This window comes from Lissotriton vulgaris, chromosome 2_2 (assembly GCF_964263255.1).
Source record: "Lissotriton vulgaris chromosome 2_2, aLisVul1.2, whole genome shotgun sequence".
Taxonomy (NCBI): domain Eukaryota; kingdom Metazoa; phylum Chordata; class Amphibia; order Caudata; family Salamandridae; genus Lissotriton; species Lissotriton vulgaris.
This window is the reverse complement of record NC_141688.1, coordinates 217558470-217577549: the sequence shown is the minus strand read 5'-3', so window position 1 is coordinate 217577549 and position 19080 is coordinate 217558470. Positions and strand designations below refer to the sequence as shown.

The following is a 19080-nucleotide window of genomic DNA, read 5'->3' as shown; positions in this document are numbered from 1 at the left end:
GAGTTTTCTTGTTTTGTTATCATTCTATTCAGTGGATTATTCTCTATTTTTATGAAGTGGAGTGGGATTTTTATTGTACTGTGATCTCTGTTTATTAACTGCTTTGGTACTACAAAATACTGTAAAAATGTTCTTAAGTTAAGTCTGTCTATTCTGTTTCATTATTGCCCAGGTGAAGCTCAGGTTTAAATTACTGAAACCTTTGCTAGACCTAACAAGAATAGTGAAAAATGTACTTGTGGATGAATTCCATCTACCCCAACTAATAATAAACTCTCTCACAGAAAGGTAGACCAAAATGCTCATAATGTCACCACTATTCGGTGTAATCTATGTCAAGGACTTGAAGATGCTGAAAAAATTCTATCAGTGAATGGTCTTGCAAAAGGTAAACCTTTGCCACCCTCAACCTGTCCAACATGCTTTGGCAAAGCTATGGTCAGATTAGTGGTTTCTTAGTTGGCCCACAGACTGACCACAGCTGCGTTCACTTCCACTACAAAAAATCCACGACCCATAACCCCCCACAACCTATTCCCCGAAGAAACTGGAACAAAATCACCACCGACCCGCTCTTCTCGTCGCTTCAACAAAACACCCCTGCCAATTCATTAGACCCAAACCAAGCAGCCACCAACCTCACACATTGGATCACCCACAGCACAGACGAACTAGCACCCTTGAAAAACCATCTAATCAAGCAAGGTAACAAAAAAGCCCCCTGGTTCAACGATGACCTTAAGAAATCCAAGAAGTTTTGTCGGACTCTCGAGAAAACTTGGAGAAAAAACCCTACCACTGACAACCTGGCCTCCTTCAAAAACGCCACCCGGAAACACCACCAACTCATCCGATCCACCAAGAAATCAGCATTTAAGGATCGACTTGACGACAATGCCCAAAACAGCAAGGAACTATTCAACATTGTCAAAGAATTCACTAACCCCTCCGCAGGCACTAACGACATCACCCCCTCCCAAAACCTCTGCGACTCTCTATCATCATTCTTCCACAACAAAATCGCCGAAATACATAACGGCTTTCAAAACCAGTCCGAAGACCAGCCCATTCCACCCACCTCGAACCAAAACCCCCCTCTAACAACCTTTGCGCCTGGAACCCAATCACCACTGAAGACACCATCCGCCTGATGAATTCCATCCACTCAGGATCGCCAACCAACCCTTGTCCCCACCACATCTTCAACAAAGCAGACTCCATTATCGCACCCCATCTCCGAGACGTCATCAACTGCTCCCTCAACTCCTCCACCTACCCGGAAAACTGGAAACATGCTGAACTTAGCGCCCTTCTGAAGAAACCCACGGCTGACCCAACCGAACTTAAGAACTACCGCCCCACCTCGCCCCTCCCATTCCCCGCCAAAGTCATCGAGAAAGCCGTCAACAGTCAGCCTGCCGCCTTTCTCGAATCCAACAAATCCCTCGACTCCTCTCAATCAGGCTTCCGAGCCAAACACAGCACCGAAACCGCCCTCATCGCAGCAACAGATGACATCCGAACACTACTGGACAAAGGAGAAACAGTCGCTCTCATCTTACTAGACCTCTCCGCAGCCTTCGACACAGTCTGTCATAGCACCCTCATACAACGCCTCAGCAACATCAGAGTACAAGGAAAGGCATTAGACTGGATCATATCGTTCCTCACCGGAAGAACCCAGAGAGTCCGCCTCCCCCCTTTCAACTCAGAGGCCACCGAAGTCATCTGCGGCGTACCACAAGGATCATCACTCAGCCCCACCCTCTTCAACGTATACATGAGTCCCCTCGCATCCATCGCGCGCCAACACAACCTCAACATCATCTCCTACGCAGACGACACCCAGCTGATCCTCTCCCTCACAAAAGACCCAAACACCGCCAAAACCAACCTACACGAAGGAATGAAAGAAGTAGCCGAATCGATGAAGATCAGCCGTTTAAAACTAAACTCGGACAAAACAGAAGTCCTCATCTTAGGACCATCCCCCTCTGCCTGGGACGACTCTTGGTGGCCACCGGCCCTCGGAACCGCACCCATACCTACGGACCACGCACGTAACCTGGGCTTCATCCTAGACTCCTCCCTCTCGATGACCAGACAATTCAACGCCGTCTCATCATCCTGCTTCAACATCCTACGAATGCTCAAAAAAATCTTCCGTTGGATCCCCACCGAAACAAGAAAGACAGTCTCCCACGCACTAGTCACAAACCGATTGGATTACGGCAACACCCTTTACGCAGGAACCACAGCCAAACTACAGAAAAAACTCCAACGCATCCAAAACGCCTCAGCCAGACTCATTTTGGACATCCCTCGGCAAGCTCACATTTCAGACCACCTGAAAGACCTCCATTGGCTCCCTGTCAACAAGAGAATAACGCTCCGTCTCCTCACCCACGCACACAAAGCCCTCTACGACCTAGGACCCGAATGCCTCCACACGCGTCTATCCTTCTACACCCCCTCCCGCCAACTATGATCGTCCAATCAAGCCCTCGCCGCAATTCCACGCATCCACAGATCCACCATGGGGGGAAGATCCTTCTCCTACTTAGCGGCTAAAACCTGGAATTCTCTCCCCACCCACCTCCGCCTCACTCTGAACCACCTCTTTCAGAAAGCAACTAAAAACCTGGATATTCGATAAGTAAATTCACATCCATCCCTCAAGCGCCTTGAGACCCTCTGAGTGAGTAGTGCGCTATACAAATTTTTGAACTTGAACTTGCCCTCCGCTGCTTTAAGGTACGTTCGCTGCCAGTGAGATACAGAGTACTAAATAAATCCCAAACCCCTCTTCGGTTGTGATATTATAAAGGTCCCACTACACTAAAGTTTAGTCACAGTGCTAAAATTCAGTAACCATGAAAAGTGACTTTGCAAAACGATATTAATCTTCTAATTAATTGTGTGGCAGTTAGTTTAATTTTTAAGAGGTCTAAATTTTATCATATAAGACAGCAGTGGCACAAGCACGATCAGAAGCCAGTATTAGAAGCAAGCTGTTCTGGTTCAACTCTCAAAAGATGAACGCCTCTTCATTCTCCATTGGACCATGATACTATTCCTCACACAGTAGCATACGTAATGTAAATAACCAATGCTTTACTTAATAGATTTAATAGTACTCAATTTCACAATCTCATAAGGAAGGGGTGCAGAGACTGCTTCAGCAGAAATCGTACTAGTGAGCTCCAGATCAATGCAGATGTTGTAAGTGACCATTAGCACAATGACCAGTTTTCCCAGCACTTACATGGTGAGTGGTACCTTGAGAACTGTGTATCATTTTGTGACAGGAACAAACAACTGCTAGAATGGAATTCCATTGTAAAGAATACGATGGTCCAAGCAGAATATAAACTTTATAAGTCATCTAAGTAATTATGCTTTTTCTTTGTTTAGCTCACCTCTTTTTAGATCAGGCCCAGGTCTATGGCGGAGATCTGTAATTTTATTACGTTTTGGCCAATTTAGTTTCAGAGGGAAAATATTGGTACTGACTCACAGGGTATATAGCTATCATTAATGCAGCAGGTATAGTGATACCGGGGCACGGGACTGGTAGAGGCCAAACCCACTACAATTAGGTCTCTTTTAATACCTATCTAGGCCAGGTGGGCCCATTTTCTATCCCTGCATTAGGACCTTGGCACCCTTGTCACTATTCAACTGCTGAAGATACAATAAGTAAATCCCACAGTGAGATATCTTCATAAGAAATAGCCAACCAAGTGTTAGAACCTGCAAAAGGGGTGCCCTACAGTGACCTGCAGAGAAATAAAAAGATCGATCATTTTCAGTTTCCCAACTAACACCCTCCCCCCTCTCCATAGGGACATTAGACAATACGTAGGTTTAACCCTGGGCAGTCTGCACCTATACAGGAGCATATTTCTAAAACTCTCTGCCACTGAAACAGCAACAAGAAGTTACAGCACATCAAGACCAGAGGCAGCAGGCAGCCAGTCAAGCTACATACAAGAGAAGTTACGGAAACAATGATTCCCTATTTACTCTGTCTGAGCTGACATGACTTCTGCAAAACCTCTGATACTTGAACCAGTGACGTCTAACACCTTCAATGGGTAACCCTGTTAGTATTTTCTGAAGACACTCTGTAAATAAAATTGTGTTACTGGTTGAGGGGAGTGAATCCCTACTCAAGTGACAACTACAATCCTTATCGGGGTGAATGAAATCACAAGCAAATCCCAAATTAACCTGTGCTCAACCTCTAGTGGCTAGGACCAGGGCAGTCAGGCTTAACTTAGAGGAAACGTGGAAAGTATTTATGCAGACAGTGATTAAGTAAAATCACAAGACTAAACTGACACCAACATACAAAAATATAGTAAGCTTTAATAAATAAAACAAGACCAGAAAGACAAATATGCAATCAGATGCATATTTAAAGAGGTCAGTGAATATAGTGCCAAAAAGCACAAAGCGCACAGGGACCGTTGTGACGCAGGCCAGCTACAGGTACCCAATAAGGCCCTCTAAGCAGGAATACCTTAAATCCTGGTTGCGGAGCATTCCAATGTTCTGCATCGAGGATACGTTGTGCAGCTGAGACAATGCAATGTCTGGGTTAGAGATGCATTACGCATCCTTAGTTCCGTGGAGCAGCGAGGCTGTGTTGCTAGGTTCTGCATCATTCTAGAGGAGGTTGTCAACAAGGGTGCTTTCGATGTGACCTCTTGCAACGAGGATGCGTCACACAGCAGTGGTTTCATAGAAGCTGCAGTGCTTGCGATCTGGGGCTCTGCGTCGTTGTCAAGGCTGCCATCGTTGAGGATTTATGATGTGAGGGCTTGCATCGTTGATGCATCAATGTTGCATTGTGCAGCAGTGGTTCCAATACGTCTGTGAGAGTGATGCGAAGTCCTTGCGCCGGGAGCGTCAATGCGACAGAGGCGATGTATCGATTCTGCTTGGATTGTCGCTGCATAGTTTTGCTGGGCACAAAAATGGGCTGGCAGAGTACCTTCAGGCCCACTGATCTGCTGTGGCACCACTAGGCAGGGTAGGAATAACAGTTGCAGAGTCCAGGCACCTGTTTAAGAGGCCCCTAAACCATACTGACCAACAAAATAGAGTAAGTCCTTAATGGAGTGGATGAAGACTGGCACTCTTCTCTGACTCTACTCAACCTCTTTTGTTTGTCACACCGGTAACTTCAGAGCTATTGAGAGGACTCCAAGAACTGGAAGTCTACTGACAAAGTGTTGGGATTTCTTCACACCTAGCAGCTACTCTTGAATACACCAGGCCACCCATTAAAGTACCTCAAGGCTCAGCACTCTAGCTATTACTGTTCATTTATATATTCACCTGCTAACTCAGGTTCTCAGACAACATGTGGTACACTACCAAATATATGCTGATGATACTTGGGTATACATTTGATTGGATAAGTTGCAAGACAGCTAGGATAAAATCACAAACTGTCTGTAGACATTTTTATAAATGGTTTCTACAAAATTACCTTTGTCTGCATGAAGCAACGACTGAGACCCCCATGTCTGCTGGAGTACTACAGAAATGCTTTGCCTTGGAATGGTCACAAAATCGAGGAAGCCCACTATCGACTATTTTTGGTACCCCCGAAGTTCTCTTCTCCATGTCTGATCTCCCAGACTTGAACCGGTATTCACTCCTTTGTACTTTTTCCCCCCTCTACCATCTATGCCCCTTATGACTTGTCTTCTATGTTTCCAATTTGCTCTATCAACGGCTGTATTTATGTAACACTTTTTTTGTTGTTTCTCTGTTCCATGTTTTTCTCTTGTTACTCATGTCACTATTAAGCATGGGAAAAATCCCCGCAAAATCGCAAAAAAATCAGCAAATTTTCCAGCGAAATCGCGGATTGTTTTGCAATTTGCCCTGGAGTACTTTCTACTGGCTAATCCAGTAAGTGCTCCCTCATTGGGTAAATGTATAGTGCTATTACTACACTGCAGCTGCGTAAAGGACCAGAAGATGTGTCTCCAGTGACCATGTGTTTCTGTAACACAGGCACAGGCACACATGGTCACTGGAGACACATCTTCCGGCCCTGTACGCAGCTACAGTATAGTAAAAGCACTATGGGGCAGATTTACAAGCCGCTTGCGCCTCTTTTGCGCCGCTGTTGCGTCACTTTTGTGACGCAGAGGCAGCACAAAGATGCGCCATGGTGCTGGGTATTAACAACGTAACGCATCTGAGAGATAAGTCACGTTCTAAAGCCCTGCACCATCAGGAGGCATTCCGGCGCAGGGGAGGGCGTTCCTGCGCAGGAACGCCTCCTAAAAGTGGCCAAGTGAAATCTACAAAATTTCACTCGGTCACTTTTAGGCCAATGCTGCGTCAAAACCCAGTGCCTGCTTGAAGCAGGCGCAAGGCTTTGCGCAGTATTGGGGAGATAGGGCCCCCAGAGCATTGCTGCAGCTGCGTCGCGCTTGCGACGCAGCTCCAGCAATACGCTGCTTTTACGGCACAGATGCGTGACTCATCTGTGCAGTTATTTCCACATGGTGCGCCGCATTGTAAATGCGGCACCATGGGTGGCGGAGCTGCAGCGCACAATAACTGGCGCATCCCTGGGGATGCGTCAGTTATTGTAAATCTGCCCCTATACATTTAGCCAACGAGGGAACACTTACTGATTAGACAGTAGAAAGTACTCCAGTTGAGTAGAGGTATTGCACAAAAAGGTGGCATCTTCGTGGACAAACACGCAGGAGCGGGATTCATTCTGCCCCCTGTTGAACTAGGTTTTTGTGCCCTTCTGCCCTCTGTTAGACTCGATTTTCCCTTGTTTTTCTGCCCTCTGTTAGACTCGTTTTTCCCTTGTTTTTCTGCCTTTCTGCCCTCTAAACTCGTTTTTTGTGCCCTTCTGCCCTCTGTTAGACTCGTTTTTTGTGCCCTTCTGCCCTGTTATTCCCTTGTTTTTGTGCCCTTCTGCCCTCTGTTAGACTCGTTTTTTGTGCCCTTCTACCCTCTGTTAGACTCGTTTTTCCCTTGTTTTTCTGCCCTTCTGTCCTCTGTTAGACTGGTTTTTTTGTGCCCTTCTGCCCTTTGTTAGACTGCTTTTTGTGCCTATCTGCCCTCTGCATCACCACATCATCACTCATCACAACCCCATCATCACTCAGCACCACCAAATTATCACTCAGCACCACCACAGCATCACTCAGCAGCACCACCACAGCATCACTCAGCACCACCACAGCACCACTCAGCACCACCCCAGCATCACTCAGCACCATCCCAGTATCACTCAACACCACCACATTATCACTCAGCACCACCACAGCACCACCACAGCATCACTCAGCACCACCACAGCATCACACAGCACCACCACAGCACCACTCAGCACCACCACAGCACCACTCAGCGCCACTCAGCGCCACCACAGCATCACTCAGCACCACCACAGCACCACTCAGCACCACCACAGCATCACTCAGGGCCACCCCAGCATCAATCTGCGCAACCATTCAACAACAACTGGTTCAAATATGTTCTCTCAATGTTTCAAGCTTTATTACAAATGTCACAAAAAGATGTTAATATTTCACTTCTGTTCTTGGATTTTCGTCACAATAAAATACACTGAACATAATCTTTACAAAAGTTATTTACAAAAGTTTACGCTATTGCCATTCTAAATTAAAATCACTTTTATTTAAGTATTAATTATTTAAAAAAATTAAAAGCCATTGTAATTTGTAATATCAATACATCTAAGTCACGTAAATACAAAACATGTTGCATTACAAATGCTATAGGTGTCACATTTGCGAAAGTTATTACTATTGGCATTGTAAATGACAAAGCTATTAATTTAGCTATTTTCAAAACCAACACATAAATAAAAAAAATTGTCATTTAAGAGACCAATAGCTCAAACTTTCCTAAGGCGAGACCTATTGCATTGCAAATTCTTGTTTTTATATCTGTCAGTGCTTCCTGTTGAGGTGTAATTTTCGTGACAGGTGCCTCATTGCCTACTTGTAACTATTCTCTGACCCTGCTTCAAGGGTCAGAGCAGGGTCAGAGAATAGTTGCAAGTAGGCAACGAGGCGCTAGGAAGCACTTACAGGCGTACAGCAGCAGGTGCCCAAGTTGAAGTTAATTTCTTTCTAACCCTTTTGTAAAAGGTTACAAAAAATTAGCTTAAACTTTTGCACCTGCTGCTGTAACCCTATAAGTGCTTGGCTGAAAATTCTTCCCTGCTGATTCGTGGATTTTACAGCGATTTCGCGAGATTCGCGGATCGCGAAATTATGTAAAATTCGCAAGTTCCACGAGCGGAACGAATTTTCAGCCCATGCTTAGTCACTATGTAACACTGTTCTTTTATTACGATATTCCTCATGTAAAGCGCTCTGATACCTCAAGGGTCTAGCTAACGCTATAAAAATATCTTCAAATCCTTCTCACCCAGGCAGGCAGTAGATCATCACAGCAGGGCAGCAGCCAGCCGAGTAGCTGTCCTTTCAGCAGCATAGCACTCCCTGTTCCTAAAAGAGCCTTATGCAGGTCAAGAAGTGTACTGAAGAGTTGGTGTCTGAGGATTCCCTTTGTAGTGCTCAGTTTTCCTACCTCCCCGGCTCTGTCTTCAGACTTATACAAGGGGTATGCAACTCTTTGTGTGAAGGCAGTGCACAGACTATTCAGGTGAATATGGGATTGTGCCCAGCTCACTCTCCCATCCTGCCAGTGATGGTCCATCCAGCACACTTTAGCTCTCTATTGTGTGTGGCTGTTTTGAATAAATACACAAAGACCAACTGTCAACTACACCTGGTAATGCGACCTAGAGACAGGTTGCAGGCGCAAAATGGCAAAGGTAGGAAAATGCCAGCTTTCTAAAAGTTGAATCCTCAAAATTGTAATTCAAAATCTGCCTCTACCATAAAAGAGGATTTTTCATTTCAATTCCAAAGACACCAAACATGAAATATTTACCTGTTCACATTTGTAAGTTATCCGTATTAGATGTAATAAGGGAGCTTCAATGTCATCCTATGGGAGAGATGGGCCTCACAGAAGTAAAAAATAAATGTAGGAGTTTTTCACTACCAGGACATGTAACTTAGTAGTAGAAGTACATGTCAAGTATGTCACATCTAACCACCCTCTTCCATCATACAGCAAGGACCATCTTAATTTCAGGTTTATCGAACCAGTGGTGACATTCTTTTGAGTGCTAGAAGAAGGAACAGCATTGCACTCTGCTCCATCTTACTAACAATGGTAGCAAGAGGCCAACCAGACATTCCCGGTGCTTCCACCAGGTACTTGCTCCTCTTCAAAAAGGCTGAGCATTGAGATCCATTGCACCTGGTAGGGCACCGTAGAGGCAGAACCCTTCGCATCAATGCAATGAAACTTCAGATAGAGACAGCACGGACCTCGACACACAGCCAAACAACAAGTCGAAGAGAATTTTTTTTTTACAGAGTTTTATATATCACAAACTTGACCCAGTGTCGGAGCACTTTACATAATACCCATTGCGTTAAATGAGGACATTCATTTTTGTTCGGCGCGGCGAGATTGAGTGATTTGCTCAGAATCACAGGATGTTCAGCATCAACGCTGAGACTCAAACCCTGTTCCCCAGATTCGAGGTCGATCGCCCAAGCCGTTAGGCCATTTCCTCTCCCCAATGATGTCTTTATATTATCGGGGGACAATGCATGTGCCCCAACCGATGTTCTGTAAGTAGCCAGGTGAGGGAATGCTTTGTAACGACTACTGTACAACGGACCACTTTACGAAAAAAATACATTAAAATATCAGGATATCAAGGGTAAACCAACACTCTGCCAACCACTGAAAACAGAGCGGGTAGGAGGTCTCATTCGGAGCCTTGTCAGGGGTAGGAAATGCCAGACAAAGGGTACAGGTCAATACAACGCAAGGGTCTTGGTGACCTCACCCACGCCAGGTTTACCTGTGTGTTTGAAACAACGTTGCCTTGTGAGTCACAGGTGAGAGTAGCTGTAGCCCAGAGATCTCAGTAACAAGTTAAAGAAAGGAGTGTTTGACACAAGCGTGGGCCGGGCCTCTTTTCAGAGAGGTTGGGCTCCTGACGATGAAGTGCTGGGTGGTGAATGTGTCACAAGCACTGACTGAGATGAGGTCGATTCAAATTATTATTCTACGAATACAGAGTTGAAATCAGAGTTTCCCTTTTTTACGAAACAAAGGCAAGCCAAATATTGGTATTGAGGGCGCGAGACGGGTTGGGCCGCTGATACTGTCGAACCGTTGGACGCACACACTCCTAATCACGGTTCCCATGGGCAGCAGATAACATTCGTGTAGGTGAGTGATTAGAGCAGGGCATGGGAGCTGCTCTGCGGGAGTTAAACAGAGAGGGAGAAGTTTGCACCTTTACCTGCAACTGTGGTGTTTGAGAACAGAGAAATGCAGCCATATCTTGAATGTTCCATCTCCTGCGTGCAGGCAGGCAGGCATCAGCCATTCCTGTGGCACCCCATGGGGGCCCCGCCCAAAAGCAGGAGACACAGAATAGTACAAGTATTACATATGAACAGCAGATACTTCCATTAACGCTACCTGTCCCCGGAACCCTGCAGTATCTTGCGGAGGTTTGGGAGGGTGGGAGGGAGCACGGTGATGGGGTGTCACTGATTGTTGGCCTCATCCCTTGTGATTGCAAGGACATCTAACTTTTCAGTGAGGGGCAAGTGCAACATATTTACAATGATAAGTCGCATTCCTGTGCTCTCCCCTTTGCGGGTGCACAAACTGCTGCCATGCGCCGGCGCAGACCTCCTTGCACCATGTGCAAGGATGCCTGCGTCATCGAGAGATTGTTTTTGTGCAGGAAGGGGCATCCCTAGAGTGGCCTCTCATTCAGACGCATTTCCAGATTTACCATTCCTCGTAAATCTGGATATGTGTCTTGTTCCATGGGTGTTGCGTGGGAAAACCCACAGCAACACCCTTGGAACGCCCCTTTCATGCAAAGTGCTGCAGTTAAGGGTCCATATTTACAAGGACGGAAAAAGCCATGCAGCATGGCTTTTCCTGTCCTTGTAAATATGGAGCAGTAAAATGCGGCACCAGTACGGTACGAAAAGTGACATACTGGTGGCGTAGAAGGCTCGTAAATCTGCCTCTGAGTTTTTCCTGATCGCTTCATGTTAAGATTAAAAGAAACGTGCAAAGTCAGGAGCCAGGAAGTGAAGGTTTTTTTGCAGATACCCGCTTCCACTTGGAAACAATGTAGCGCATCCTTTCTACTGCTGCACACCTAAGCAGCGTCTGAAGAAATTCAACCACACATCACTAACACTAAAAGACATGCACCGGCCACCCCCCCAACCGCAACATACTCAAGACCTGCTGCGCTCCATACAAAGCAGACTGTTGACCCTACATGGCAGAAAAAACACCAGAGTTGTGTTTGGGATCAACAGAAATTAACAAAAGAGCTACACTCACGAAAGAGGCATGGTATATAAACCAGTTTATATAAAACAAAGGGTCATATTATCAAGCAAGGGTGTTACATTATCGATGTTTTTATCGGCAGGAAACTGCCGCTAAAGCGGCGATAATGGGCTTGATAATATGCCCTTGTGAATTCCCATAGAAGCGCAGGTTCTAGTGTTAACCTGGGCTGCTATGGGAATCCACAAGGGCATATTGTCAAGCCTATTATCGCCACTTTGGCGGTAGTTTTCTGCCGATAAAAGTGGCGATAATGTATCGCCCTTGCTTGATAATATGGCCCAAAGTGTAGAAAGTTAACCCTAAAGAATTATTGATACAAAGACACTAAAAAAACGAAAACGTAAACATTTAAAATACATTACTTTACAACTGTTTTTTCAATTTTTTATTAAATATCTCTAAAATTTTTTATGCTATTCTGATTTACACGTTTTCATGTGGGCAAACATAGACGACATACTATACATGCATAAATGTGTGCCTAAAATACCTAAGCATATCAGTTTTAAGACATGGGCTAAAGTGGGCAGTTGTCCAGACCTGGCCTTCTAAGGGGAACCTGGTAATATGCATGGGGCAGTGATAAATACCTATGTAAAAAGAGCATGCATTAAAAAACATGTCCCTTTTCTTCAACTTAACAGCTGTTGCTTCACACTTCCCAGCTGAGCGCGCATAGCTGCCCTGCCCGCCCAGCATTAACCCTCGCACTCAGGCGGTCGGTGGCTATTCAATTACAAGATACACTTTCTGTCTGTCTTGTCTCTTGACATCACCTCTCCTAACGCACCACTCTCTCATTACCTGTCTGTCTCTACACAGCTCTACTTGTCCATGTACCTACCCTTTCTCTGTCTCGGCTCTTCCTATCTTACCTCTCTGTAATTGCACCTCTTACAACCCCACCTCTCTCGACACCTCATGCCTCCCTCTACCACTTCTACACATTTCAGTAACATACCTATGTGCCCTCTGTACTTTACTGTAATTTCTCTTCCATTTGCTACACCTATGTTTCCCCTTCACCCCTCTGTACCTCACCTCTTTCTATTCACATGTATTAATGTGCACAAATGCCATCCTACATCTATCTATCTATCTATCTATCTATCTATCTATCTATCTATCTATCTATCTATCTATCGTTGCATTTGTTTACCTAAAAACACATCCGTAAGTAGCGCCAAAAAAATGAGAATGTTATTTAGAAAATAAATATATACATTTTGACTATATTTTTATATTATATTTTAAGTATTGATGTTTTTGTTACGAGTTTGTTTTTGGGGTGGGACATTTTTTACAATTTTAGTACATATCCTGGGTCAGTGCATCAGAAGAACTCAGGACAGCGCAAGACTGAAAAGAGAAACTTGAAATTAGTGTTGCCTTCTCCAACTACACCTACATTCTGGAACACCATCTTGCCACAAATGAGCTTTGCCCCAGAAATATGGCAAGGACCATGTCTTTGTGGAGCTTCTAATCCACTGATGAATGAAGCATTTGATGCTCAGCCTCCTGGGCCTGCTGTAATCCCATCCCCCTCTCCATCTTTCTATCTTCACAACCCAGAATTTCCACTTCCGCTGTGCGGGCACTCTGGTACCCTCTTCCTGTCACCGCTCCGTGGCTCTGCAGTGAGGCCACTGCTACACTAATTTCAGGCCAATAATAATTTGCTATAGATTGCAATGCACTTCAATAATGTCTTGGAAATGTGGAGTTCGCTGATAGCCTTAATATGAGGAGTGACCAGTTGTTTTACCTTGAATTAATGATGTTAAACCTATTGACCATTTGGAGGTTCTGCAAACCATAAAGGCTGCAGCGCTACCTAATGTGCACTCAGACTTCTAATAGACACGGGAGGGTAGCACAGTGCACCTGTGTGTCCTAAACGCAGGCTGCACTTCGAATTAGTACTTGCAAGAGGTGCATTGTCTGATTTTATGAGCATGCAGCAGGAAACCCAAGTCCCTCCTGTCCGATACTGACTGTGTAACTAAGCTTAATATACTCTGTCCCGGGGAGAGCTGTGCATGAAATGTGTTAGGATCAGTCAGCTCAAGTGCACAATGGTTTACAGGTTCAGTGCTTGTCTCTTTGATCTCTAATCATGTAGAGATTAATGCCAGGGGATGCATCGTGTTCTGATTGATCTAGTACTTGTATTTGTTTACTGGGTATGCGAAGTTAAGATCACAACTAGATCCAATGTTCCTTCCCTCTTTATAGCTGCATTTGTGCCTCCTCTTTTGGTGTATTTGATATATTTTTGTGTAAGTTGTTTTATACATTTGTGTAATTTTTTTCTAGATTTTCTTTAGGGGGAAAGCCCTTGAAACGTAATAATTATAATCCATACTTATAAAGCGCAAACGTATCACCCCTTAAGGTTTCAAGGAACTGGCGGTCGTCGATGGGAGATCAAGTGAGTTATTGCTCAGAGTTACATGGTGCTGAGCTGAGCTGCCGCCGGTGCCAGGGATCGATCCCTACACTCTGGAGTCAGCCGCTCTGGCCTCTGCGCCACTCCTCTCCCTACTTGACAATACCGTAATACTTTTAACCCCTAATCTCTGCCTTTAGACTATTTTTTACCTTTACCATTACAGTGACTTCTAACTACTAATTACCTGTGTCCAATGTATTGCATCCAGTTGTAATTCACCTAAAAAAGATAATTCTGTTTGTTTCTGTTTCCAGTATCTAGACATGGGTCCTCCAAGATGATGCATTTAGCAGAACCCTCAGGATATAGCGGCATGGATAAGCAAATTTAGCGGCACAAATATGGAAATTTAGCTGCATTTTATTTTGCTCATAATCATTCATTCTCAGCCTTAAATCAGTGGAAACTGTATGAGCAGAGTATTCCGCTTTGTAATAGGCAACCTGGGATATGGAACAGAGGAAGCAGCCCATAGGTGAAGGCTGTTATTCCTTGGAAATGCAACGATAAATTCCTGGTTTTAGATGTGGAACCACTGCACATGATGCTGAGGAGATTGTCATCTGGTCTCTCTCCTATATACTGACCTATACCAATCTAAGTCTGACCTCAGGCAGGCACACGTCACCTTCCGATTTCGCGGGCACTTTTGTAAAAATTGCGGCATTTTTACAAAAGTGCCGATTTCGCGACAAACCTCAAAATTGCGAAATCCTGGAGGGTCTGAATTTTAGTTAACAAGTACTGATGCACTGATGTCTGGTTGTTTGTGTTGCATTTGGCTTTGACATCAGACCTAATAGGTCGTTCTCCTTCTTTTTGCAGGTGTACCAGGTAAATCAAGCTCGCGGTATTATGCAGAAGCTGAATTCAGTCATTCAGAAAATCACCGAACCCATCCAGCCGCGGGTGGGAGGACGGGACTCGATGACAGTCAAGCAACTGTCCTACCCTTTCTCCAGAGAGAGGCAGCACTTGTAAGTTTGAGAATAGCTCTGTCTCATCACAGCTATACATTATATATGGATTCCATTGGACGGCAGTATGTGGGACATAGGCTTTGATCTTAAAGTTACACTGTTCTGAGATAAGAATATTGAAGTACATATTTCATTTCTTTCTGCTCAGACATCAGAGTAGTGAATTGCTGTACCCTGAAGCCTGTGCTCTGACTGAAATCCATCTATGACCTTTTAAAGGTCTCTGCAGATCCCAGGGAAACTGGGGTCTATAGCGGTTGCTTCTGTGTCACTGACCGCCTCATCCGTTTTGAGTCGATGGAGGTCTGAAGGCCTAGACTGACACTGAAAGGCAGGCGATGCCAAGAAGCGTCTCTCAGAGAGTAGCGGAAGCTCTACGCTACATGTCTGCTCTCGGTGTTAGGGCAGAGAATGCTATTTTGGGCGGGGTGGGTATATGCTCAGAAGGTGGTTTGAAAGTGAGGTCGGACATTTTTGCACTGGGGAAGGCTGAGTGGAAGATATTGCCAAGATTGGAAGGAGACGGTAGGAGTACGCCAGATATATATTTTTTTAGATTGGGCATGGATTCTTCTGAGGGTGATGGAGGAGGATGGCAGGACACCAGGTACGAAAAAAACAACAAACGTACTCTATATCCAATATTGCCAAAAAGATGATAGAATTACCACGATAGCCAACCATGAAAAATCGACAAGGAATACATATACTAGTAGCAAAAAAAAAATACATATAAGCCGAAGACAAATATCCACTCTACATGTGGTGCTTTGGTAAATCACTATTTTCTGGCTTCTTAGTTTAATTGATGTAATAAGACATAAGATTAAAAAACGCTTAAGCAATCCTGCCTGATACTTTCCAGGTGTCTGTGTGTATATCTATCTATCTCTCTATCTCTCTATCTCTCTATCTCTCTATCTCTCTATCTCTCTATCTCTCTATCTCTCTATCTCTCTCTATCTATATATATATATACATATATATATATACATACATACACACACACATATATGTATATATATATATATATATTTTCCGAAGTTTAACTAAGCTTTAACCTGTTTTTTCATTGAATAAGAAGAATACACTTCTGGTGTTGAAATGCATAGCTGGTGCTGCTCTTTAAACTACAAGTGTGCGTGCTTTTTCCTTGGACACTTGACATTATTGCTGTGTGTATATATATGTGTGTATATATATATATATATATATATATATATATATATATATATAAACACAGTCCCCATTCTGGAACCCAAGACCCTTCAAGGCGGCCTCGCACACTGGGCACGGAGCAGCCAAGCATAACACCACTGTAAATACACAAGTAGTGACACCCAATACTGCAACAGAGGTTTTATTATCATAGTCTGGCAGCGCCTGCTTCCATATTCCGACATTGCGGCATACTAGCCTTGTTCTCAGATGGAAGTAACAAATACTGGGTGCGCTCGGACGTGCTCTTAATAAGGTTAGATCACATGGCTGTTTTAACTTTACTTCAAATCCCACAGTGCATTGTGCCAGTTGGTTAAATAACTAGAGGTCCTCAGTTGTTATTACCCTTGTTGGTGATTTCCATAAAGCACAAGCACTGTTGTCAGTGTGGAATACTCTTTCATGGCAGTCAGGTGAGATGGTAAAATAGAATTGTGTTCTAATTTTCATAATGACTTGAAATCAAAAACATTATATATATATATATATATATGTATATATATATATATATATATATATATATATATATATATATATATATATATATGTATGTGTTTTCCGATGTAACATAACACAGAATTTTAATAGAAGCGTTCTGTATAGTCAAGAAGATACTGTTGATCGTCCCTCCTGCTTGCTTGTGGTACTTACCACCCTTTCCCAGAGGTTGCAGCTTCTTTTAATTGGCACTCTCCTTCAGTCGTCTGCCTGCTTTGGCTCTCAGCCCGTACCTGCTTCGTCAGAACCTCCTACCTGTCGGTGAGTACACTTTAAATAGAAGATACCTTTATATGGCGTTTTAGGATCTGTATTCAGTGTGCGCCATTGTGCTTGCTAAGTCAGGTTTTAGCATAGCACATCGATAAAAACGTAGATCTCTGCCATAGCTGCATCAGTATTGGAAATATATCTGCTCCCGCCTCTCCTTCCAAACAGTGACGTCCCTCACACACCGGGAAGGAGAAACACAACATCTGTAAGGTCCTCCGGCTGGCCTGCTACGCCTCTCACACTACTTATTACCAGCTCCTTTGCCAAGGACAAAATAATCCACTTTTGCCAAAGAGCCCTTTGAATCCACCAACCGCCCACCTTTTATTTTTGTAATTTCTTTTTAGGTTATGCAATATTTGACATATGCTGGTTGTACAACAGACATTAATTACAGATGTTCGTAACTGGTATCACAATTATGGTACAGTTCTGTGTTTGATACTTGATATTAGCAGGTTTGCAGGACAACAGTGTATTACGCATATTGTTGATGACTCCATTGGCTAGAGTGATTAGGGCCTACGGCTTTGATGTCCTGTCCTACTCCGATGATACCCAGATCTTAATCGCACTGGGCCCAGATCCAAATGAAACCAAACAGCGTTTCAAAAACTGCCTGATCCATGTTGAGTCATGGATGAATGCTAATCATTTGCAGTTAAATGGTAAATGTAAATCAGAAATTGTGCTTTTCGGCAAAGCAGCAGAACATTGGAGGCCAATTGAAATAGGCAGCTGTCCAACGCCCAAGGAGTCGCCCGAAATTTGGGTCTTTATATGGATAATAAACTGTCCATGGAAAACCAAATTAACCATATTGTGGGTACCTGCTTTGGGCTAATGCGCAGTTTGAGGAAGATTTTTATGTGGATTCCCATTGAGGCCAGGAAACCACTAGTACAGGACCTCATCATAAATAGAATAGACTATGGGAATGCACTCTTACTTTCCATAAACGAGCATTACCTAAACAGACTCCAGGTTCTTCAGAACACTGCAGCGCGGTTGGTTCTCGGACTCCCGCAAAGATCTACATCCACTCTTTGTCTGAAAAGTCTTCACTGGCTTCCGGTAAAGAAGTGAATTCTCTTTAAAGTTCTATGCCTGGTGCACAAACATATGTATAAAAATGGTCCTAGATACTGGTCCAAAAAACTGAGATGGTACCAGCCTCAAAGAGAACTTCGATCCAGTAATGTGTCTCGGTTGACACCCTTAAGAATACAAACTTCCAGAAATGGTGGTCGTGCGTGTTCCTTTCTCGGCCCCGCCTCATTGAACAAAATGCCCTTCGGTCTCCGCATTATCCCTGAACACAGCCTCTTTCGAAAAAAGCGGAAGACCTGGCTTTTTGCAAACGAAACCATCTTATTTCCTGTGTCAGAGCCGTCTGCTAGCGCCATGAGACTCTTCGGATGTGATTTGTGCGCAATACAAATGTCCCTGACTTGATAATGACCAGGTGAGCAAGGCAATACTAACATCATCCCCATTTTTATCATCACTATCCACACTCTTGTCTCATTTATGGGCCGCTGGTGGATGGCTGGATCCTCTGTGCCTTAACTCTAAGTGGCCTGTGCATCATCTCCAATGAGGTCCTGAAGTGCACCCAGCCCCCTCCACTGGAGCACACTCACAGTGGAACTAATGGTGCCTTCCTTTTTCCTGGCTGGCTACTTTATGCCCTTAAGCCACTGTCCAGCGCCCTTACTCGTCTTCCTTGTAATTATGCGCCACATGAAACATTCTATGCCTATAGTGTCTCCTTGTGTCATCTCCCACCGGTTACTGCAAATGTTGTAATTATGAGCTATGATTATACCGCCATTTGCATGGAGGGAAGCGGAGGAGTGAGAGACCCAAGGGTATAGAAATTATTGATAGACAGGGTGTTTGTGTGTCAACTGAAAAGAAAATATAGTTATATTGTTTTTTTGCCAATTAAGATCACCTGTAAGCCAGTAAGTTTGTGTTGGGTGCTTGCCTTTTGTTGCCTTTATCAATGGTTGTTTTGTTTCACCAGTGTGTTTGTAAACATTTTCTTTTTGCTGTATTGCTAGACCATTGCCAAATTGAAAAGTAGACATTGTCTTAAAGAAAAAATACTTTACCATAGTACTGCACGATATTGACGGGACTACTAGTTGT

At 44.1% G+C, this 19080-nt stretch overlaps 1 protein-coding gene across 3 annotated transcripts in view; it reads left to right on the top strand.

The window, feature by feature from the left end:
* The window catches only part of LOC147729263 (anoctamin-1-like), a 921928-nt gene that overhangs the window by 628561 nt on the left and 274287 nt on the right, over nucleotides 1-19080 (top strand). For all 3 annotated transcript variants that reach the window (XM_086959573.1, XM_086959572.1, XM_086959574.1), the window contains one exon: nucleotides 14780-14931. In XM_086959573.1, coding sequence (XP_086815699.1) covers nucleotides 14780-14931 — 152 coding nt within the window. The remainder of the gene's footprint in view (nucleotides 1-14779; nucleotides 14932-19080) is intronic.